Raw genomic sequence first — 24,472 nt, 5'->3', positions numbered from 1 at the left:
CTCACGTATTTCATTGACATTATAGCATGCATGTTTTATGTCATAATGGCGCAATGAGACACTTTACAGCAGATATTGATAAATAATTGGACGAAATCGAACTGAATAATTTGACTGTGTATACGGTTCCGTAAATTTTAGAACGAACTGCAGAATATTGTTATTTGGTCAAAGGTTTATTCGGCACATCTCTATATAAATAGAATATTCTCTAAGAACAATGCTGCGGATGGATCAATTAAGCTTGGATCAAATTGGCTTCTTAAAGTGAATTTTTAGGACATAACCTTCAACAAGTCGCATTGCTTTAAAGACAGTTGCTTAAGAAGGAGGTATTGATTTACGCCAATAGACTACATCGGCAAAGAAGTTACTATGTAAAAGATAAAATTTGTTTTAGTAAATAATTTATTTGAAAAAAAAAAAGAATTTTGGTAAGTATCAATTATTCAAACATCTTTTTAAATACTTTAGAGAAGGCTAAGTATCTTAAAAAGTGTATTATAAAAATGTAGCTGATACTGTAGATTATAATAATTTTGCAAAGAACCTTGTTCACTTGTAATAAATATATGAGTACTTAGTAAACCCCCACTAGGTGAACCGAGGACATAGTTAAAGTCTCACGAAGTCGCGGGATGCGGGCAGCGCAAGACGACGATCGTGGCGATCTTTGAGGGAGGCTTATGCCTTCCAGTCTGTCGATCAGATGATGAATATATTTATGAAAGAGGTTTAGTAGTTACATTTTCAGGAAAGTGCATACAGCATCCGTTGTTTATTCAATTTTTTGTAGCGTTTTAGACATTTCATGTAAATGCTTATAAAATGTAGAAGCTATTAGCCAAAGCAGTCAGAGAATCTTTTTGTTTAATAAAATAATTTTTAACATTTTCAACTTAATATTTTATTACAAAAATATAAACATAAATTTTTTAATTTTTTTTTTTCACAACAGTCTTAAATTTTTATAAAGCAAACAATTTATTATATTTATGTAATATTTCTAAGTTTTATTTCTTTTCTTCGTTGTGTATAGCTCCATATTGAGCTTTAAGTTTTTCTGTGAACTCCGGGTCATCCCAGCCCCACAAATGATGCGTACCATCACCTGTACGAAGCGTACGTTGCTTTATTATATCAGGGGTAACAGCCTTCAAATCATATGCTTGGCCAATCTGAAAAAATGTTTATTATAATAAATGTGTAAGTATAGTCCGACTGGAACATGTTGGCCCGTTGCAAAATCGCGCGGTACCGTAGTTCTGGTCGGACTATAACAGTTGACGTACTTTATTATTTGTTAAATATGGCAATCTGGTCTATGTATATAAGACAATTGATATATTTAAGAAAAATATTGATGTACATAATGTTAGCACTAGATATAAGGAAATTAGTAACTCTCTTTTGTGCTGTATTACAATATACTTTAATGTGATGTCTCTAAATTATCTAGTAATAAATTTAAGTAGTTCAGAAAAAAAAAACTTGTAATAAAATCCTATTATAAAGTGATAATAGAGCTTGAATGAATAGCTCTATCGGCTTTATTAAGGTTATTGTGAAAGTGACCACAAAAAACCAGACTTAATTTATTTTGGGATCTTCTCAGATCAGACGCCTTTGGAACACTCGCAGCTTTAAGATGAAGGATGCTTTATGGAGGAAAGTAAATTTTATTATAATTTCTATCAAATTAGGCTTTAATGGCATGAATTCTTCTCGTGATCTACTCAAGAGTTAACTTCAAACGATCGTATGTGGATGTTAATATGAATAAATTATATTTTATCATTTTAGATATTTATATAATGTCTTTGATATAAAGAGATAGATAATTAAATATGAACATCAAAGGAAAAAAAAATTAATTACTTCGCGGTTGATTTATGTATTTTACCGTTTTTACAACTGATTCGATGGTGGAATTAATGATATATAGGTAGGTATACTTTACCAGTCTATCTAGATTAAATGTTTACTAGATATTGTATCCATCCTTGAGTTGGAGACGAGTGTATTATAACTTAGAAATTCTGATGTCATTAGAATTTTATATTTAATGGACAAAATCATGTTCTAAGGATTTTAAAGAATAGTTTTCTATCACGGTACAACAATTATTTTAAAAACTTCTACCCGAAAATACGTAAGAATATTTGTTAAAGTAAAATGTATTATAGCATTTGAGAGTAGATGCAGAGATCTTTGTTCTATCAGGAACATTCCCGATTGCATAAATCGTTTGTCGTCTCTACAATAGGAGTCAAAGGCCAGTAAGTCAATGTAAATGCACAAATGCTAACCGGCTTTTCGATATATCTAGAAATACATGACAGCATTGTTTGTTGTCCTCACAATATTAAGTTTATTTAACTTACGTTTAAGTCAATAAAATAGAGCAACTTTAAAACGCATTAGAGGTTTATAGTTTTCTTGTCCTATTTATATATATTTACTTGTAATGAAATATAAGAAATTTTTAACGAGTTATATCGACATGTATTTTCAATTTTAGTTCTTGATATGTTAAGTATTTTATGGTATTCATGATCACAAGTTATACTAAAATCGGCGTACCGCGCCTGAGGTAAACGCGGCGAGGTGGGGGCCGAGGAAAAAAAAGCACGAGCGCTGCTGCCGCGAGCGTCAATGGCGAACCGATGTAAGGAAACGGTCGATACTCTACCCCGTCTCGCCGCGCACGTACCTAAGGCGCGGTAAAGCAGTTTCGATAACACTATTGTTTTTGTACACTTTGTTTCAACTTTAAAATTGATACTATTGTCCGATTATCAACTCAATTGCTATTGTCGGAAATGTTCTTTATGATGATAATGATAGTCGTGTTTTAGTTTACATGTTAAAGATTGAAAGACGTCTTATTTTAAATTAAATAACGTAATGAAAATTAGTTATTGATTCTGTAATTTTATTTCTATAACTAAACCGCCATATTGTATTAAATGTAAACGAATAAATCGTTTTTAACTGTATTTGGAAGAAAAAGTATGAAATTTTAACTAGTTATTTAATGATAACATACTAGAAGCTTACCTTAGCCATTGCTTCAATGAACACAATAGTTGGCGTTAACATATTGACGAGAGGGTGCTCACTGGCGCGGTAGTCCCACGGGAACGTGTGGTGGTAGTTGTGGAAACCTTCCACACAGAACATCCACACAGCAACATTCTCGCGAGGGTTCAATGACCTTTCGTAAAAATCGATAAACTAAGAATCTTACATTAAACATCGTTTTAATGAAATGTTTCGAGAATTCAATCTTTTAAAAATAATATATACATATACATCGACATCGTTAAAGTGAATCACCATATGAAATTATCATTAAAAAGTTGTAAAGAATCTTTATACATATTATAACACACATTACTTGTACTTTAAAAGCTGAAGAGTTTCGTTATTCAAATTTAATAAACAAAGATGTTATTTTTCTTTTATTTCGGTATCTTTAAAATTATGTATGATTATTCTGATTCATAGCCTTTTTTTTTTGGAATAAATTATGGCTATTCCATACAACGGATGTTTACTAAACAATTCTTGGTACTCTCTACTTAAGTAGATATGTATTTATTCTATAAGATAATTAGAATATTATTCTCGCTGGACTGGAACCTTTTTGGAACAGTGCCAACACTAGAAAAGTCGAGAAGTCGTTAAAATAGACGACGAAGGATAAAGGATTTTATTACGCGTTGCATGAATTATGCCATTGAAATGAGGTGAACTTATTTTTCGTATATAAAATAGAATTATGTGAACCCCTATTTTAAGGTCTAGATATTTATAATGCGCAAACGATATTTAAAAATTTTTACTTTTATTATTGAACAGACAAAATTGTGTTTTTTTGTTCTTAAGTTCATTTAGTTATTTTATATTGTTCTCACATCTACAGGGAAAGTAGATATATTCTTTTTCGCGAGCCTTTGTTTAAAAAAAAACACAACAACTTCAATTATTTAAATAAATATTTTTAACTGTTTTAATGATAATGAACAAATATGATATGCAGAATTTTAACAACGCACGAACTTTTTCGGTTACTTTTTTCTTCTCACATAAAATTTTATATATAATAATTTCTTTTTGTTCTATTATCATATTTATCCCATAGCATCACTAAAATATTATGATACAAGGATCTCAAATGACATATTAGAACCAACATAAAATGCGATTTTGATCTTGACACATAAGATATGATGTTTTGTTAACTTTATAATAACGGTATGAAAAGTGTTTTCAAAGCAGAACGTAATAAAGTTGTACAAACTGCACAATTACTTTGTACACACAATGATCAATTCATAATAAATCGTATATGAATATAATCTATTCTATCACGTAATTATAATAATGACTAAACAAAAAAATAATTAAAATCTTACTTATCATAAGGTCTATAACCATATTTGTGTGCGAAGCTATTGACACTCCACACCACGTTAATGCCGAATGTGTAGCGTAGGATAGTGGGAATGAAGAATGCATTCAACCAGGTTTCGTTCCAAAAGTACACTGGGATCACGGTTGGCAACACGAAGCAAAGGATCGGCATCATCTTCATATAGTGCCTGGTGGACAACAGTTTTTATATATTATATCTCATTTTAAGTACTTCAGTTAAATATAAAAAATATTGAAAGAATTTTTTATTTCATATTTAGAAATTGGTTGTGAGAATCAAGATGGTAAAGCATTCAAATTGTATTGTGTAAACGCATTAAGTAAAAGATGATACTTATTTGCTATCAATTTACCGCCTCTTGCACATGAGGTATGTATTTATTCCTTAAAATCGTCAAAATGCTTTCGAACTTTTCAAAAGAAGATATTATTATGATGATGATGGACATAAACCTCAAAAGTTCGGAAGCGGCTTGTAATCAGCGTCTTCAGTTAACCTCAACGATGTTGTCTGTCCACTTTGTGCATGTACGTCATTATAAAATTTATTTCTTTCTTTTTATTAAAGACTGCTTCACATGAAGGAAATATATAATAAGCATATTGACCATGAAACATATTCTTACTTCTTTTGAAACATAACTACAGGATCTTCATAAAGGTCGCTAAGATCAATTCTTTTGCCTCCTTCGATAACTTCCGGACTCTTCTTGCAACATAACCAGCCCATGTGTGAAAAGAACAATCCACGTTCTGCGTTATGCGGATCAGCATCGGTGTCGGCGTATTTGTGATGTGTGCGGTGATCACGGGCCCACTCAAATATGGAATCCTGGAAGGAAAAACCCTCGATAATACTTGAAATTCTTATTTATGTTTTGCGGTGATTAAAATTTCCTAAGAAATCCAAACATAGGTAATACAATCGTTAATTGTTGTATAAAAAATTACAAATAGATATATTCATAGAATGAAACATCTCATCCAATATCTGTCAGTGGCTATAGACGAGAGTCTACGGCCAATGTGTGTTACTAGTGGTGACTTTCGGCATCGAAAGAGGTACATCAGCTTATCCTACGCCGCATAGGCAAGTTCATAATTGCTCAACTAGCCACGGAGTAGGCTAAATTCACGATTTTTCTACAAGGTCAAATCAGAAATGAAGAGATCCGAAGACGAACGAAAGTAACCGAAATAGCCTTGTGAATTGACCACATAGCGCGCAGAACAAATGGTTCAGCTAGCACTGGATGCCTTACGGCTCAAGGGATGACGGTAAACTTCATAGATTTATTATTATTATAATTTTATTTTCTACAACGATATTGCATTATAATTAAGTTTTTAATTTGTTTTGGTACAAATATAGTACAAATTTTGGCCGTATTCTAAAATGCTTACTCATATAAAAAGCCAATAAAAGTTTATTAAAGTTTCACAAGGATTTATTTCGCTCGCTTTTCGGGTTATGGCGGTAGTAATTGCTTTCCCGTGAGTCGTAAAGTCAATTCCATTACATTGAGAAAATGACGTGGCTTCATATAATACTGTACGTATACATGTTTTGTAATACAGTATGTGACGACCATTGACGTTACATAGTTGCAACTAGCTTAAATAACAAATTCAGGTCTAGGTTTGTACAATACACGGATCAGTGCTAATTTTGAAGTGTAAACATTTTTTACTATGTACTATTATTTGTATATTTAATTTTAATTGATTTGTATTTAAGTGTTTAGTTATTTTTGCTTCAAAGCGAAATGAAAACGTTAGAAATAAATGTAAATTTAAATTTAATATAAATTTAAACGTTTTTAGCGTGATGAAGTTGACCAAAGAAGTGACCTGATTTCATAATTAAGCTGACGATAAAAATTTAAAAACTAAAGCGATGATTTTTACATGTAGTATAATTATTCACTAATTTTTAAATAAACACAAATTTAGTAAAAAATTGCTTAATTTCGGGACAGATACTTTTTTAATTATTTCATGTATTTTATTTGTTTTCCCGAATAATTGTATAAAATATATTATTACCACTAATAATGCATAATGTATTGCATAATATTTGTATTTAATCTTCAATATTTCTAAAACAGTTACGTCTGTTGATAAATTTTCGTATTAAGTGTTTCGTAGTAATAATAAACTTAAATAAAGAATACGATTTTTTTTAGTTTCTTTCAATATAAAAATTCCTTGACTAACTAATATATAGGAATAAGGCTAGTTCAAATTATTTTTTTTTATAATTTAAATTAATTTCTTACATTTTCTTGTACACGTAATATTAGAAAGAGAATCATTAACTTATAATAACGTAAACAAAGTTTAATGGATGGTCTTATCACTAGAAACAATTTCTTACAGGTAAATACATAGTACGGAAATTTTAATTGTACAATTGTGTGTCGAGATAGTTTAGAATACAATAAATATATAATGTACTCAAAAAGACAAATACATACATACTTATAAATGCATTCGTTTTTGTAATAAATACTTTAAAATTTAACACAGTAATGTTAATATTTACCTGTATATCTTTCTAAGTGTGATCGCTTTTTAGCATACCTTGGTTTTAATTAGATGTGTACAGATTTTAATAAAAAAAAATTTTTGTCGATGATAACAAGAAAATTGTATTTACTTACTTGGAAGCCCATTGTTTGCCAAATCATTAAAACAACTCTTAAAGGAGTTCGCGCCTTAAAACATCTGTGTGTCCACAGACGATGAGATCCAGCTCCTATTCCGATAGCGCACATGAGATGTACCACGAAAGCTAAAATATAAAATAATTTCGAACAAAACAATTATGAAATAATAATAAGATTATTTTTATTACTAAGGTCACTCACTATTACTAAATGTTTCACGATTTTAAAAATATCTCTGCATGTGCTCGGTTCCTCGAGACACAAGTTTTTTCACAGTGATTAAGATTTCGAATTCATAAATAAGTATTAGGCGACATTATGTATATTATTTGAGACTATCGAACAGAACCTTTTAGGAACTGTCCGTTGGGTCTAAGATTATTATTTTTTCATCATTACTATTTACAAGTTTCTTTTTTTAATAAGTGTATATTCTTATTTATATGATAGGAGATACAGGGCCTTCAAGTTATGTTTCAGAAAAATAACAGATAAAATTAATACGAGTATCAAAGGTATGTTTATTCACAAAATCTCTCTCCGACAACGACGTACTTTGATATTTTAAAAGAAAGAAAATTATACTAATTTTATATTATCACCGCATTTATTATAATATAAATTTACATTTACAAGAAAGTATTTCAATTATTTATTTTACGAGAACTCCTTTCTTCTTGCGGACAAATCATTACAAATAAAAATATTAAACGTACTGAAATGTACTACTGTCAGAGTATTTTCTAAAAGTTTATTCCAAAACACTGGCTTTTGCGTCGTTAAAAAGACCATTTTATTTTAATTTTTACGCCTCCGCACTGCCCTTTATGGGTATAATTTCACAAAATTATTTCTTTGTTTTCATAAAATTATTAGTAATTATTAACATTTCAAAATATTCTGGCCAGGTCGTATAGTGGGGAATATACATTTTAAGTGCAATGGCATATAAGATTTGTTTAAAGATATCTCTTTTAACCGCAGATGGAATTTTTTTAAATTCGTTTTAGCTAATTTCTGCTCCGCGAAACAAAAATTACTACTGAATTTCAAGTCTCTCAATCCTATGGTTTCAGAAATGTCACAATATAATCAAAATATAGGAGGAAATCTCACATAAGTATAGATAAAGTAACAGAGAATTTATAAGAGAAATAAAATGCAGTAACTTTATTAGTAAGAGAAACATTAAACTTACCAAAAACATTTGTTTGCCATTTGGCTGAGGTAAACGCAAGATATAATCCATACGCGGAGCCTATATGAAGATAGAGAAACCAGAGTATGTTGAACCATACGTATTCATGCTTCTTTGGTGTGGCTTTTTTTAATTTAGCCACGTCTTTATCCAGGCCCAAGTCTGATGTTTGGGTATCTGATTCGAAAACCACTCCACTTGGTATAGGGTCCACGTTAGGCGGCATGTTCCTGTATTATTTAAAAAGATACTGTGAATGTAAGCCGTAATGTGATCCTAATTTAAACTTATTTTATTAGAATACAAGGCTACTACCTGTTTTACTTTTTTTAAATATTGCTTTAACAAAGTTTACATAAAAGCGATGTTAGCTGATAAATGCACACTGCACTGCCCCCAAAGATCGCGACTATGACAGCTCTTGAGCTGCCCGCATACAGCGACTTTCCTATGAATAGTCTTTAATTATTGTTCTCGAGGTATTATAAACATTTTTGAATATTTGGCCGTAACAGGCAATGTTTGAAATTTTAAATCTACAACCGAATTTTAAAACATATGGTGGAAAATTTTAAATTCAAAAGTAACAACTTTTCGACGTTTAAAAACAAGGTTAACCTAAAATTTTTAATCATTACTATAATTTTAACTTAGTTTTAATTGCCATAAATATGTTGAGGACGTTAAGTGTACTTACCTCAACGTTGAAAACAAACTTAATAATTTTAAATCCCTTTTCCCTATTTATATAAAGACTTTAACAATTGAGTGATTGCATAAATTTGATTGTTGTATTGAATTGAAATAGGTTGGTAGGTACTCTAGATGTCGAAATGCATAAATTAAGTCGTTTAAAAGTGTTGTAAATGGAGTAAAATATATGAAAATAAGGTGACCTTATATTCATTTCTTTAATTGGTATTGTTTAGTATTTTGACTTTTGTAAATAAGGAATTAACAGATTGAAATAATATTGGAAAATATTTGTAATTGATCAAAATAATTAAAATAAACTTTTTCCTGTAAAAATTGTATTATAACAAATTTAGCGTTTACCTATAGTGATCTTGCTAGATTACTTAGGCATCTTTATTAACTTTGCGTGTATTACAATTATGTAGCTGACTCTGAAGACAACCGCAGAGTTAGTTTCTAACCGGAATTTCTCGGGACCGAGCCTTATATTTCCGTTTAAACATCCATACTCATCCTTATCTGTTAACGTATAAGTACAGTGTTAATACTTGGTGTATTAACATGTTTTATGATTTGATTCTCTGTATATTTTAATATAGTATTTCGTTGACGTCATTACTACTAATAATAATAATACTAAATTACAAAGCGAAATACAAATATTTTTTTGTGATATGTATATGTATAGCTACATAATTTATTTCCCATTAGCTAAATTAAATTTAAATTGTTAATGTAATTAAGCTTGCTGTGGAATTGTAGTAATTATGTCGGATTTATTTACTTTACGATGTAAATCAATGTGAGCACCAAAACCAATAAATAGTTAAAATGACGCATTATTTAAAGAGTTTGTATTTTTTGTGAATCGAAATAAAAACTCAGTATAATATTACATTCCAAAAATTGTTAACGGGCAAGTTGGACTGACAGTGGGTAGGCCACGCAGCGCGCAGAAAAACTGGCCGTAGGGGCCTGAAGATTCAGGAGTAATAGTAGAGTAGTAGAGTATAAGCAGACCACAACAAGCTCAGCGAAGGATCTCCGACGACCCTGTTACGGTCATTAGAAGGCGTTAGATGCAGGCCGTTTCAGTCCAGTCCTATTCGGTACTATCCCATTCGGTCCTATCTGATCCGGAGGCCTTTGTCCAGAAATGGTCGTTCTACGGCTGAAATAATATGCACCATTAATTACTGAATGTAACTTTGTGTTTGCTCAGTTTTGATTTAATATACAAAGTAGTATTACGAAATAATTCAAATGTGTTTTACATTTTATTCATTAGGTAAGGCCTACATATTCTCTGTAGCAACCAGCGAGCGGTTTCCACTCGGAAACATTGCTGGAAAGGAATAGAAAAAAAGGTTACCGCTACGTGGCCCAGTTACCCGGCGGATTAACTGGTTTAATCCGTCATTCGTGTATCGTATAGGAGACATGATGCGAAATTTTCACCCTTTTATTTTTAATTATTTAAGAATTATGGTCTTTTCTCCATTGTGAAAGTTTGTCAAAATACTAAAGTTTGTGGAAAGTAGATTTTTAATCGGAATAATGTGGTTAAGTAATGAAGTAATTCATTAATGTTTCTCGTATAAATCTGCTGCTTTGATTTTTACCTAAATAATACTCATGTGCTAGTGAGTTCACAAATAATTTGTGTGTTAACATTGGAGTTATACGTTTGAAATTGACGAACATACAAATTTTATTTTGATAATAAACTTGGATTTATGTTGTCCTAAATTTATAGCTATCGTCAAATAATGTCACGCCCAGCTCAGGGGATCGGTCGCCACTTGGGGGCTTTACCGAAATGGAATGTAAACAAATTTCCGGTTTGTGTTCCAGTTACTCAACGAATTTGCTTTTCTAATCCTCAGTTTCTTCAGATATTTGTCTGTACTAGATATTTTGGACTTATTTATTTGTCAATTTATTTTTGTTGTAATAAATACTTTTAATTCTTTTTATTGATTTTTATAGACTTATTCTTAAAATATTATTATGAGGAACATACGAGTAGTTTACGTATTAGTAAATAAAAAGTCTAGTAAAAAAAAAATTACAATTTAAAAACGACAAGGACATGAAATTAACATTATTTGTGAAGTCGTTAGTTATACATATTTTCATTATTAATAAATCATCTATATTTTAATATCATTATATCTCATTCATAATTACTAAGTATTATTTTTTTAAAAATGAATTATTGAAAATATTTCTAACCTTGGACCATAAAGATTTCATAGTGTAAATAAAATAAGTAAAGCTCGTTTTATTTTGCAACGGCTAACTCTTGTCAAAAGTTTTGTCACAAAATTGAAATAAGTCTAACCTTAATACTAAAATTTTTTTTCACGTCATTTAGCTAGAGAAAAAATGGAGAGAATCATATTTACTTCCACCCATATATCTAAAGCCTTTAATCTACTGTTACCTAAATTAAAATGGATGATTTTGATAGCCTTTCGTTAATATCCATCATGCGTAACATTTCGCACGCTACACATGAGTGAATTTTGTTATTTATCCATCGTAATTAATCTCAGAGATAGAAACGTATTTAGTTTTTATAGTCATATTAATAATAAATCATTTAAATTAATTGCTATATTGTAAATATTTTTAAGCATATTTTTGATACCACATATCGAGATACACATTGATGAGAGATTATTTTAAAATCATGTTCCGGAACAATAACTATACTTTATAAACAGTATAATCTAGAGAAATTAGGATCTCCCCAAGAAGAGGTCTAATGAATTTGGTATCATTAAGTGATATAATGTGTCTCAGAATAATATTTTCTCTTTATCTTACTGCATAAATATTTGAAACCTATTTTTTGTGTTGATTTAAATTTTTAACCACAGCCAAATTATATGGTTCTAACAAGACACAAAGTGCCATTACATACATCTAAAAAACCTTAGCCGTGCGTGGTGAAATGTTATTCATTGACTGTGAAGATTTAAATTAATTTTTATTCAGTCGTGATCTAACACCTATTTTTTTGGAGACTAAAATTTGACAAATAAGAAAATTTATAAAAACAACTTTCCTAATGCATTTGAAAATATTTGTTACGTAATGGCAGCAATTACGGAATAAACTTGTCCGACTGTCATAGAAATTTTACGGCTCAATTAAATGAAAGTCGAGATCGCGAAGGTTAACTTTTGTACCATTTTTGTTCTTCTACTTGTTATATTGTTATAAATTGTGTACTTTAATTATTTTATATTGATAAACATTTTTATAAAACTATTTACGTTTTTAAAAGAGATTATTTTTTTAAAAAGTCTTCCGCCAGTTTCCTTAATGTTATTGTAATTGATTCTGAATATATTTAACTAACCGGTTTATGAATTGAAGAAAAGGCGTACTTTTAAATTTTAAACTATCAAAGTATTTTTCGATAAAATTGTGTTCGTCGAAACTACCGAAGCTTCTAATTATGCACATGTCACTAATTATATCCAAAAAGACAAGATTTTTGTAAAACGTTTCCGAGGTTTATGAACCTCAATTAAGGAAAGTTCCATTAGTACATTTTTTTCTTGTTCTACTGGGCGACGCTCCGCAAACACATTGTAATCGTACGTTTTGCATTTAAAGCGAACGGGTTTAGATTTTCTGCTTTTTTATTTGTTTTTTACGATATTCTTTTACAATTTAAGTTTAATTAGACAAATTGATAATGTTTTAGATTATTTCTTGCGTATTAGTTTTTGTAAACAAGTGTAATAATATAACATTCCTAAAAATTTTTTTACTTAGAACCAAGTTTTGATGGTAATACGGATATTAAAAAAATATATTGAGTTTAATTTCAGCATCTTTATTGTCATTCAGAGGTCGTTTTAGAAACAAAAGTAATAAGTATTCAATGATTATCTGTATTTTCGGAAGCTCAAAAACATCTTTTTCTCCAAAATTTTACAATGTCCGTAGATGAAGACAACAAATTGATTGGAGACGAGGTTCTTTACAATAGGCGTCATAAGAAGACTCAAGGAAACCTAGAAAGAAATAGAGAGGGATGTGATCGAAGGTTCGCTATTAGATCGAATAAGGAACGAGGAGATCTGCAAAAGATTCAAGGTCACTGACGTAGTATGAAGAATTGCTGCAATCGTGGGCTGTTGAAGCCGAAAGATTCTTGAGTGATGACCACGAGCCGGTAGATACGACGTGGGCATGCTCTCTACTAGGTGGACCAACGACATAGTCAACGTCGCGGGCAATTGTATCTATCTTTGGTATTATATTGGTATCTAGCCTATGCTTTATAGAGTCTATATGATGATTATTTTTCTAAATATATAATGAAATTATTTGATTGTTTACATTACGTAATAATAAACAAGTTAACAAAGTAACTTTTACTAAATAGCACGGAGGAAGTATTAGCTTACGGTATTGAATTAGATTTCGCTATCTAATGTCTGTTAACAGAGGATTTCGAGCAAATAAATATTAAAAAAAATTCAAATAATCAGAATATAAATAACAGCTCACGTGTTACTTGTCGAATCGTGATTTGGTGTATTTAAGTCCATAATATATATTTTTTTGTTTTCTATGAATTTTGTTTTATTTTGGGAATTACCCAATTATCAACTAGGGAGTAACGTATAGTTCGACTCATCTGCATTCGTATAAAACATAATCTTACTATATTTTATATATTTTTTAAAGTAAATATGTTAATAAGAATAAATTTAAAAATGGTAACTCCATTGTCAGTGTATCTTTGAATTCGAGAATGTTTAAACAATCATGATATTTAATGATACTACCGCAGAATCGTTCAACTTGAGGTTTAATTTCGAAAGTGCTTAGTATGCCATCGCACTGAGAAAACCGATAAATGAACGCTATTTAGGTTAAACCTTATCTATAAACCGAGACTAAAACAAGTAGCACACTGATCCAGGAATTTCAAACAGTTGTGCGGCTTTGATTTGTTTTAAATGGGCGATTATACGCTATTTATATTAGTATAGTTCGTAAATAATATATTTTGGGAAAAATTTATATATTTATTGATTTAGTTTTACTCTTTATATACTCAGTGCAATGGCAGGCAGGTGTATATATATGAATGAAAAACAATTCCAAACATATAAAACGCTTTATGTACATGATTAATACTACACCTATTATCTAATGAATATACCCTTAATAAGAAAATATGATGTATATATTATATATATTCATCAATAACAGTGAAGATTTTATCTTTTTTAAAACTTCTTTTAAAACATATAACTATGTAACCACTCTTTCCAGAAGGGGATTTATAGAGGACTATTCTAATGTAGACGGCTGTGGAAAGAAAAGAAGAATGAACAAAGTTACTTTTGAGAGATTTTTGTCATGGCTTGAAATAAGTCATTGCATATATCTTATCTTTTACGCAAATTATGAAATTGAAGGTGACTCATTTATAATTGTTGAGTTGTAGCTTAAAGCCTCTCTTAAACAATGAAGTCATAATTAAATTCTGATATTCTCGTTGCGGAAGATTTCATAATGTTTACTATAATTTCAGCCATAAGAAGACCACTGCTTGACTCAACTTTCAACCATAGATCTATCTGGGTCTTTCGAAGACCAACAGTTAACAAGGTCGTCAGTCCAATTTAGAAATGAATGGTGTCTGTCAATTGATATTTTTATAAATAACTACATAGTTGCTCTGACAGAGTTTGTTTTGTCAAAACTTAGCGGTCTGCCGCAGTCGAATATGAAAAATAAATGAAATCTTTTTCAGAATAATTTTTTATTTAATACCTTTACAATAAGCAATGATTACTTCAAATATAATTTTTACTATTTTGTACATTGCAAAGCTTCGGTAATAATAATATTAACTAAAGATAATTCTAATAAAACTTTTTTTCAAATTAATTGCGGTCAAACGCTTGACAGTTAGCGGCAGGAGTTTTTATTTTTTTTGTTCTGTACAATATAGCCAAAAATAGTTTCTATTATTTTCCTTGCAGTTTATCATTACCTTAAAGGAAATATCTAAAACAATAACGTTGAATTGCTCTAGCAATGATTGGTTATTGGTGAAAAAGCTTTAATGGTAGCTCATATATTGTTAATTAAGGTATGGTACACAAAAATTAATAATTTTAGAAATAATAATTAATCTAATGCATAAGCAGCGTTTTAGAAATTTAGATTACTATGTTTTAAAATTAATAATCCTTTACTGTATGCCCCCGCAAACTTTATGCCGCCAGGAATCATTGCTCGTATTTTGCTGCATTCCAGTATAAAAAATAATTAATGTAACACAGTAATTGTATTTAAAATCTGTATAAGGTGGTGATAGTGGTGGTGAGGTTTTCACCAACAAATTAGATATTCACTCCATTAAAGCTTTTACAACTATAACCAATCTTCCTGTGTAGTAGTGTAGAGTAGGTGAACATAAATGCGAAGAAATAATGTACTTGCTTTTATTTGTTTATGTTTATGTCTCAAAATGTTTAAAAAAATTAAGTTAATGAATCAATTGCTTTATCTGTTAATATTTAAAAAAAAACAACTAAGTTATTCCATATTAAAGATTCTAATTTTGAATAACTTAAATGATAATTTTGGATATCTTCTTAAAGAACACTTCGTCCAAGATATTGATCATAAAATTGATAGATATTCTGGTTGTGTAATTAACTTTGTGATTTTCTCCCAAAGTTACAATTTTCAGTTACAGTTTTCGCCGATCAGTATAATGAAGTTATTTGTTTTAAATATTTCGATCATATCTGGTACACGTTTAGATAAATTGAATCTTAATTAATCTTGATATAAAAAATTGTTCACGTACTAATTAAATTCATATTTGGCTTGTATTGGTTAGTAAAAGTGAAAAATTAGAGGGAACAGAATACTTTAATAAGTATGTTTATGTATTTAAATTTTGTTTTAAAAAGACAAATCGACTATTTATATGTTAATAACATTATATGTTAATTCTACTACACATATGTTAATAACTGTTTATATGTAAATACTATAAATAAATAAGATGTAAATAATTCAATCATAATTATAAATTATAATTGATTTAGAGTAATGAAAAGTATCTCTTATACCGATAAATATTTTAATTGTATAATTTGTAGTTTTTTTTATAAAACTTGCTCCGTCTGTTTTTTGGGACAGGGACAATACAATACGGGTGCAAATATTTTTTTTTATTTTTATCTCAATTCTTGCTCTTGTTGCGGGCAATGATATGCTGCATAACTTTTCTGCAGATACTCAGAAAGGCAGGACGATACTTGTCGTAGCCCATGAGGGAGGTGACACTTTCGTCTTCCACTTTTTTGCCCATCTCAACCTTGCTATTAATTGGTTTTATGTTTAAATATGTAACACCGAAGTCACATTTTTAAAGAAAGTCTATAAATCTTAATTTTATGTTACGTAATATTTTTATTAAAAAGTTTTTAAAATTTGACGTGAAAAGTTGATTTTTCAGAGTCACCAACACAATATCTATGGTAATACATTTATTCATAATAATTGATATCTTTGAATAGGTCCAAATATAAATATAATATAAAATAGGGCCTTCTTGTAATTGTCCGATAATTTTCAGAGCTTCTTTTTTTTCAAATAACATATTTGAATCGCTGCAGCTTGAATAAGGAAACTAATTTATTCCTTTTAATTTATTCGCGATATTGTTTACCCTCCTCATTTATTTCTCTTTAGCAGTCACATCGCACCTTCTTGGCTTGAAAAAAGCGCAAAGGCCAATCATAAAAGTCATACAAAAAAAAACACTTCTTGCTTAAATACCACGTTTTTAAAAAATTTTAGATTCTTAACATTAGAAGACTATATCCAGAGTATTTTTTGAATGTTACAGAGTAGTTCTTTCTATCCTTGTCTTCAAATGCTCAGTAGCTAAGCGCATATATGCTGTAAACTGCGACACGGCAATAAGGCGGAGCCTACAGTCTCTACTCCGTATTTTAACTTATATATGAACGCTTATTTGTACAACGTACTTAATAAAATATGCAATATTTACTATTTCAAAAATCTAAAAGCTAAAACTAAACTCACCAAAGAATGGCAAAATTGGTTATACGAATCGATTTAATTTAAGGCATTAAGTAACTATAGTACCGTAGGCTTTTAATTTTCTTAACGTTACTATTGTCTATAATCGTCTGCACACACGTAGTCTAGCATTGCTCTTATTAGTTATAACATAGTATTCCCAACCAAAATGTTACTGTTTCGTAATTCACTCAACGAGACAGACAGTGCCTAGTGTAGAGTTAGTACTAAATCATATTGTGTAGTCCGTCTGTTAAAGAAATAAATTATCATTATTTTAAACAATACAAAACTTTTATTTTTAGTTCATATAAAAATAATCTTCAACGAAAAGAACAAACTTTAGTCTTTGACGAGAGCTGGAGGGCATTTAACGTCGTCTCTTGCCATTTAGAACCTAATTAAAACTTTAAACATTCACTTTGTCAAAGGATTTTACCATTTTTTATCTTTCGATGCATTACACATTTGACGACTTTAAAAGAAGAATGTAAATTTACTACCCCGCATGTTTCTAAAAAATACATTGTCGGTTTAACTTATTGACGCCCACTGCAAGACAAAGCCCTCCCTTAAAGATAGCTATGAGGGGATATACCATAATCGCCACGCTTGGCCCAACCGCCTGGGCGATCGCAATTTGTTATTATGTTACCCAGAGGACGCTGCTGCCCATTAACTGGAAACTTATTTGTGAGCAATCGCAATAATGAATAAAAAATATAACGAATGCACTTAGTGTCAATTATATAAACTTGTATCCCGTGAATCGAACTCTCGATCGGAAGTCTCAGTCACCGCTGCTCAAAAATAGTTAGAGGACTTGAATCTATAATGGGTGGTGAGTTGTTTAGTCCAAAACTCGGAAAGCAGATCGTATTGTTTGTGAACTAGTAATATTATTTTTTATTTAAACTTATTGAATTAATTAACATAAACCAACAAAAACGTTATTTTATTTATATATACATACATATATATATATACATATATATATATATATATATATATATATATATATACGTACATACTGTTAATAAATGTAAAGCAGACAAATTTCAAGTCCATCGCTTTGAGCAAATAATTAAAAATTAGTTGTATCAAAATACCAATTGCATAATTATTTTGTGCAATTTAATTCTTTATGAAAGAGTCTGTTTTTATCCAATAATTTACACATTTAAATTTGGAATGTTATTCGTGACGCTTTAGAAAAACATTATCAGAGAAACTAATAGTTATTTAAAGAATTCCTGTAATACGTACAAGTGTCAGTGACTTAAAGTAGTCACGTACGCAGATTACGTAACTGAAAAACTTTATAAGTGCAATTTCACTAGTGATCTAACATTTCGAAATATTGGTATAATTACAGTGAAAATATAGTTATATTAAAGCGTTCTGGATCGGTTCGGATCGTAATACAAAATACATATTCACTGAATACATAAAATATTACCGACTAAATAACTTTTTCCGTTGCTGGTATTATTGGAAGCGGTCTTTCGTGTAATTTAAGGAGATTGAACCAAAAATAAGTAAAGGGGTCCCTTCGTTTTTAAAGGTATCATCGAAAACATAACAAACGGCTCTATGTATATGCTTTTAACATTTTATTATGTTGTTCATGTAAATTATATTACGTTTAAACTTATTAGAACAAGTGATTTCGTAATATTTGTAGTTAAATTTTCTCGTATTGTTGTTAATTTATTACTATAAAATCCCTATTACAGCAAAATTTAGAATTTCTGGTAGAGATTTTTTTAACCAATTTTCGTTTCACTTTCTGTATTTGGGATCATGGTAATGCGTGTTTATTTTTAAACTAATTTTTAAAATGAGCACATACGCATTGTTCTTAATGCGTCTTAATATCGACGACATAAGGTACTGGTTGCTGATGCATTGTGACTTGATGATGCATAAAGATGACCCGAGACGTTTATAATTTTTTAGTTTATATCAAATAATAACTACAGACACTCCATTTTCATATTTCGAAATGGATGGATTATTTAGCAACTAAGTACATTCCATTTTAATTATTCAAAATATATACTGGTTAGCGAGTAGGTAAATAACATTTTATAAATAAAGCAGAAGTAGCGAAGCAGCAGAGGACTGAGACTTGCGATCGATGGTTGCTAATTCGATCTTAAATAATTCGCACTCTGAATCAATCACATAGGATTTTCACTTCTCACAAAACCAGGTTCCAGAGGATGGGCAGTAGTATCTTTTCCGTACCGTAATACCACACTGCGATCGCCAAACCGTCTGCCAAGCTTGGTGATTATGTTATATCTCCCAGATATCTTTGGGGGATACCTATGCTTACAGAGTGCATCTATAGATTAACTGGCTAGCGATTAAGTACATCCATTTTCATAATTCGAATTGAATAGTTAGATTACTTAACAATTCAGTTTTATATTTTAATATACTTTTACGGTAAATTATTACAAGTTAACCGATTTTTTAGATCCGGCGTAGGTGAAGTAATCTTAGTTATTGTCATTAATGTCTACTTCTAAGCATACATATTTTCTTAGACGTGATCAGTTTGAAAGGAGACTTTAGTGTTTGAATATTGGCAATACAACTACAAATTAACTGAGTCTCGGAGTTGCCGTGCATCGCATCTTTGACTAAGCACAAAGTTTGTTTGCACATAGCAAACTTGCTTTTGAGGTAAGTTAGAAATTTTATAATTAATCACCTTAAATATTATCGATACATTTTACACTGAATGTTGATTATCTGTAAAATTCGAACAAAATACGTAATTTTGTAGATTAAACTCGATGTTGTTTTGTTGAAAAAGTTCGGCACCAACTTTTACCCGCAGTGTATATCAACAAAAATAATAAATATTTTCCCCTAAAGAGTGAAGCTACGAAAATAGGATTAATTTAGTCTTTCCGCCAGACATTTAAGCGTTTCACATGAGAAATATAAAATAAAGGAAAATTTTCTATTTTAAATATTGACATAATTTTTGGCAACTAGTGTGTTAAGTAGTAGATTTCCTGGATTTTAATATAAAATGGTACATCGTGTATTTCATTAACAAAGAGACATAATTTATTATATACGATAAAACAATAAGTACTTAACATATATTATTCACGGCTCGAATTGTTAACAAATAATTACACAATAAATAGCACAAATAGCGGCTCACAATAATATTCTTTTCACACAAATAAAAGATAAATGCAATTCATGTACATTTTTTAATTAATGATTATTTCATGTTCTAAAAACACATTTAAACCTTATTTTGAATTTTGTGTTATTATACTTGGATGTAGTAAATTCATCAAATTCGTGCAATACACATAAATTCTGTTTCTAAACTGGAAAATTTGTTTCATTACATTCCTGAAAATTATACAATACTCTATTCGTATATTAACAAATTAACAAAATAGTTGAATTTGTACTCTGAACTCGGAATGTTTTAATTACAACAATTGCGACAATACGTATTTCACAAAAAGCTCAATGTTAATCAAGAAAAAAAAGTAATAAAATTGTGATTCATCTAATTTGTAAAATTGTTCGAAATGAATACAAAGCACGTCGGATAGAAATATAATCCCCAGGCATATTAAATTATTATTATGTAAAATTATTGATAATTTAAACATCAATTTTTATTTTGTTACCGTGTCGTTTAAAAATATGTTTGCCTATAAAATATGTCTAATTGTTTATCAATAAAATATTTACTTTTTTAATAAATATATGCATGTGATTACATTTGTACGCATTGTTCTTACAGTGCACATTTAAAAACTTTAGTCCTAGTTCCAAGTAATCTATTCTTCTTTATCGATAATTGCATTTCAATATTTATTTCATTCAGATTTCCTTTCGTAACAACAAGAATCATGGCTGAGGCACACAAAGTATTATTTAATGGTAGGAATACATAAAAAAACAATTCCGTACCAGATGTGAATAAGTTAATTAACTGAGAAATGGTTAAAGTTTATATAATATATCTCAAGACGTCACATCTTTAGTCAGATTTATTTAAAAGTTATAATATACGGCTTTGTCATTTATGAACGCTAAAAATATAGCAATCCTAATTAAGAATTAATTAAAACAATATACAGGGAGACTGGTTGTAGATAAAAGTAAAAGCTTAACACCTATAACCAATTTAATATTTACTTCTGAAACCACAGATTTTGGATTCGGCATACTATACAATGATTAAAAAAAAAGAAGTTTTCAGAGCTTTTATGCCTATAACCAATCTTCCTGTATATGCAAGTCAGCTAGTCAAGTCAATGAAATGAAGAATAAGCATATAACGAACGGAATTATACTTGTTAAAAAACATTAAATCCATATCAACACTGCTAACAAAAGGTGAAGCATAATGGGTAAATAGCCCAGCATTACCACTAAAGAACAGAATACTTGTGCTTTACTAAAAGCACTTTAGATCTTCTTGTGCATGTCGTCTTAGTTACTTATTTTAGTTTTAAAACCAAGGTAACAAGAGATAGTTGCGTACAATATCGCAATCTTAACACCGTTAGAATATCGACTACGTATCTAATTAAAAAATAATAGAGATCGTATTATATCTTTAAATTATCATGCACTAAACGGATAATATAGTTCGTTACAAAATATTATAATACTTAAAAAACCATGCAACAGTTTAAAAAAAGTGACGTTAAGATTTAGGTATGAATTGATATAATTATTATTACATATTAATGATACTTTTGAAAATGGTTACAAAAAATCAGTACGAGTTTACTGTCAACACTTTAAGCCGCATTGGAACCCTTTTCTGGCTATACTAGCATTCTAATAGCGTACATAGCAGATTACTATGATTAATCTAAAGCAAAATATAAAATTAAGAAATAACCCACAAAACTACCAAGCTATGCGATAACCGAGTTCATAATTAAATATTTTATAATGTAGTTTACTTTAAATAATATTTTAATGCAAAATTTAATATTACACTAAGGGGCTTTGTGAACAGAATTCGTAATTTCGTTACCTGCGGCAGGACCTCGTGCCGACCGACTATGTAAGGTTTTCATTTAATTTAACAAGCTTCTTTGTTCATTGAACTACGCGTATACTAAATGAAATTGTACAAATTTAATGTTAATTAAGCGCGTTCATTCCCTGTCTCTGAACTTGAGTCCCAAGAGCAGGAACATTAATGCTTCAATACAAATATGCATATGTATATGTAAATAACAGAGTACGTAATTAAAATTGAGTACATAGTAAGTTATTCATTCTTTGTCATTTCAGGCACAGTACGTCCACTCTTATACACATGCCTGTATCATAGATTTCCAATAAATGCAGTTAGATACTTCTTAAGATGATTTGTATAATTGTTCTATTACTTCTAATATATTTTTTTACGTCAACTTGTGACATTATAATTTACGTTTTAAAATATTCTATACTTATTGAGAACTAATGACTATTTTGTAATTTAAAAAAAATAATGGCACCTTGGCACGAATCCGGTTTCTTTATAAGAATTTCCTTTTAATTTTTTTTTTCATATACTTATGTTGGGAAGTTGTCAATATTTATTATACTTATTTTGTATTACAATAACCGACCTGTATTAAAAACTCTCAAAATGTATTCTACTACTATTGTAATATCTGCTATTTTAATGTGATGTTTTTTCTACAATTTAATCAGGTAGAAAAATTTTATGAAAATTTTTGTGTGTATTCTCACCACTAATTCGTCGTTATAACCCATAGACGACCACTGCAAGGCACAGGCCTTGCCTAAAAATACTTATAGGTGATATACCATAATCACCACGCTTGGCAGGCGGTTTGGCGATCGATTTTTGGTATCATAGTACGCCGAGGACACTTCGGCCCATCCTCTAAAAATTTGATAGTGAGCAGTGGCAATCCTATATAATTAATGAACAAAGTGTGAATTAAGGTGGTGTCTCAGGAATTGAACTCACAACTTACGGTTGAAAGTTTAAATCGTCTACCGTTAGGCTTTCACTATTTGATCTCTAATTATATAAATAAATACTGTGTGTATTGCAACGTAATTAAAAATGTTTTCAATACAACTATACGAATACACATCATCTATTCATAAATTTCCGCAATTACTGACAAAATATCGTTTCCTTTCATAAAAACCGGTAAGCAATTATATGTCTAGTGGTATGTCTTATTAAGAAGGTGTTGGATGCAAGCTGATTCCTACCGGTCTTATTGGGAATCTATTGAAGAGTTCTTCCACTTGCAGTGGACGGGATACAACTGAAACAATGATTAAGATTTGTGTTTTGTTTATATTTATAATATTACATAATAGTAAGTTATATACTTAATTTTATGTGAGTTTGTTACGAGAAAATTTCGGTTTTAAGTAACTACATATTAATTTGCAGTAAATAACATTATAAATATTTCTATACAATATATTTAAAAAATGTGGAACACTTTTTTTTATAAAAATTAATTTTTGTTTACCTGCAACGTTTTCGAAATAAAGAGTTAATTGTTTTTAAATCCGATCATTGTATCCGGTGTATGGTTTATAATACCCTTATTTTCGCTTATAAACGTATTAAATTGAAGTATCGACAACGTGAACACGCCTTACGGAGCAAACATCGACCAATATACGCTTTCCCGTTAAAAACAAATTTAAATTTTGTATCAAAAGGCTATAGTATATTCAAAAAACGTTACACGCTCAAATTATTTTACTCTTTTTAGCAAACAGAATTTTTAATCAGTCTCGAATCTTCTCAAATACAATCGGTTACAGCTATGCGATTATTAATATTTTATTAAGAATTAAGATTGGTATTTACGGTTAGGAAATGGGCGTTTATTTGGAAATAATCCCGGGAATTTTCTATTTGATATAGATCTACACTAAAATGACATTAACAGATTTCGTGCGCTTGAGGGGATAGAGTGCGGTATACGCTTAGTTTCAACCTCACTTTCAACTTTTAGACCCACCACTGAAGTCGTTACTAACATGCAATGCTATCGAGTTGGGAGGTCGCCGATCTCTTATTTCTCCTAGGCGTCCATGGAGTGATCAGACGCATTGCCCCCTAAACCGAAACTTGATCTAGCGTTGAATGGCGCTAGAGACAGTAAATCCAGGGATGAGAGAGCCAGACAGATGACTGTATGAGTGAAATGAGCAGGTAGAGACTATATATTTTATAATTTCTTTACTTATGTTATATCTGTCTCTTCGAAAATTAAAATTAAAGACACTTTCGTTTACTGAACTCACCACCGAAGAAGCTGTAAAAGCCCCCCAGGCTAACATCATTAGGAACAGTAGTATATAA

At 29.9% G+C, this 24,472-nt stretch overlaps 1 protein-coding gene across 1 annotated transcript; it reads right to left on the bottom strand.

Moving 5' to 3' along the window:
- Positions 1-1,013: 1,013 nt before the first annotated feature.
- Positions 1,014-8,533, bottom strand: LOC137933202 (acyl-CoA Delta-9 desaturase-like). Its single transcript, XM_068777044.1, has 6 exons — positions 8,308-8,533; positions 7,104-7,234; positions 5,067-5,272; positions 4,422-4,607; positions 3,061-3,217; positions 1,014-1,178 (listed from the first exon to the last, which is right to left on the bottom strand). The coding sequence occupies exons 1-6, from the start codon at positions 8,531-8,533 to the stop codon at positions 1,014-1,016; spliced, it is 1,071 nt and encodes a 356-aa protein (XP_068633145.1).
- Between the last annotated feature and the right edge of the window lie 15,939 nt (positions 8,534-24,472).

The sequence above is a fragment of the Battus philenor genome, unplaced genomic scaffold, assembly GCF_028537555.1.
Source record: "Battus philenor isolate CCGP_79_NKW_IND1 unplaced genomic scaffold, ilBatPhil1.0.hap1 SCAF_13, whole genome shotgun sequence".
NCBI classification, from domain to species: domain Eukaryota; kingdom Metazoa; phylum Arthropoda; class Insecta; order Lepidoptera; family Papilionidae; genus Battus; species Battus philenor.
The sequence above is the reverse complement of the archived record's forward strand: the minus strand, read 5'-3'. Positions and strand labels throughout refer to the sequence as shown.

Bases quoted from the DNA above. Each gene is read 5' to 3' on its own strand.
- LOC137933202 (XM_068777044.1), bottom strand. From the start codon at position 8,533: ATGCCGCCTAACGTGGACCCTATACCAAGTGGAGTGGTTTTCGAATCA. The intron at 4,608-5,066 runs GTAAGAATATGT...GTTGTCCACCAG, and splicing joins GTAGTTATGTTTCAAAAGAA to GCACTATATGAAGATGATGC. The intron at 1,179-3,060 runs GTAAGCTTCTAG...ACATTTTTTCAG, and splicing joins TCATTGAAGCAATGGCTAAG to ATTGGCCAAGCATATGATTT.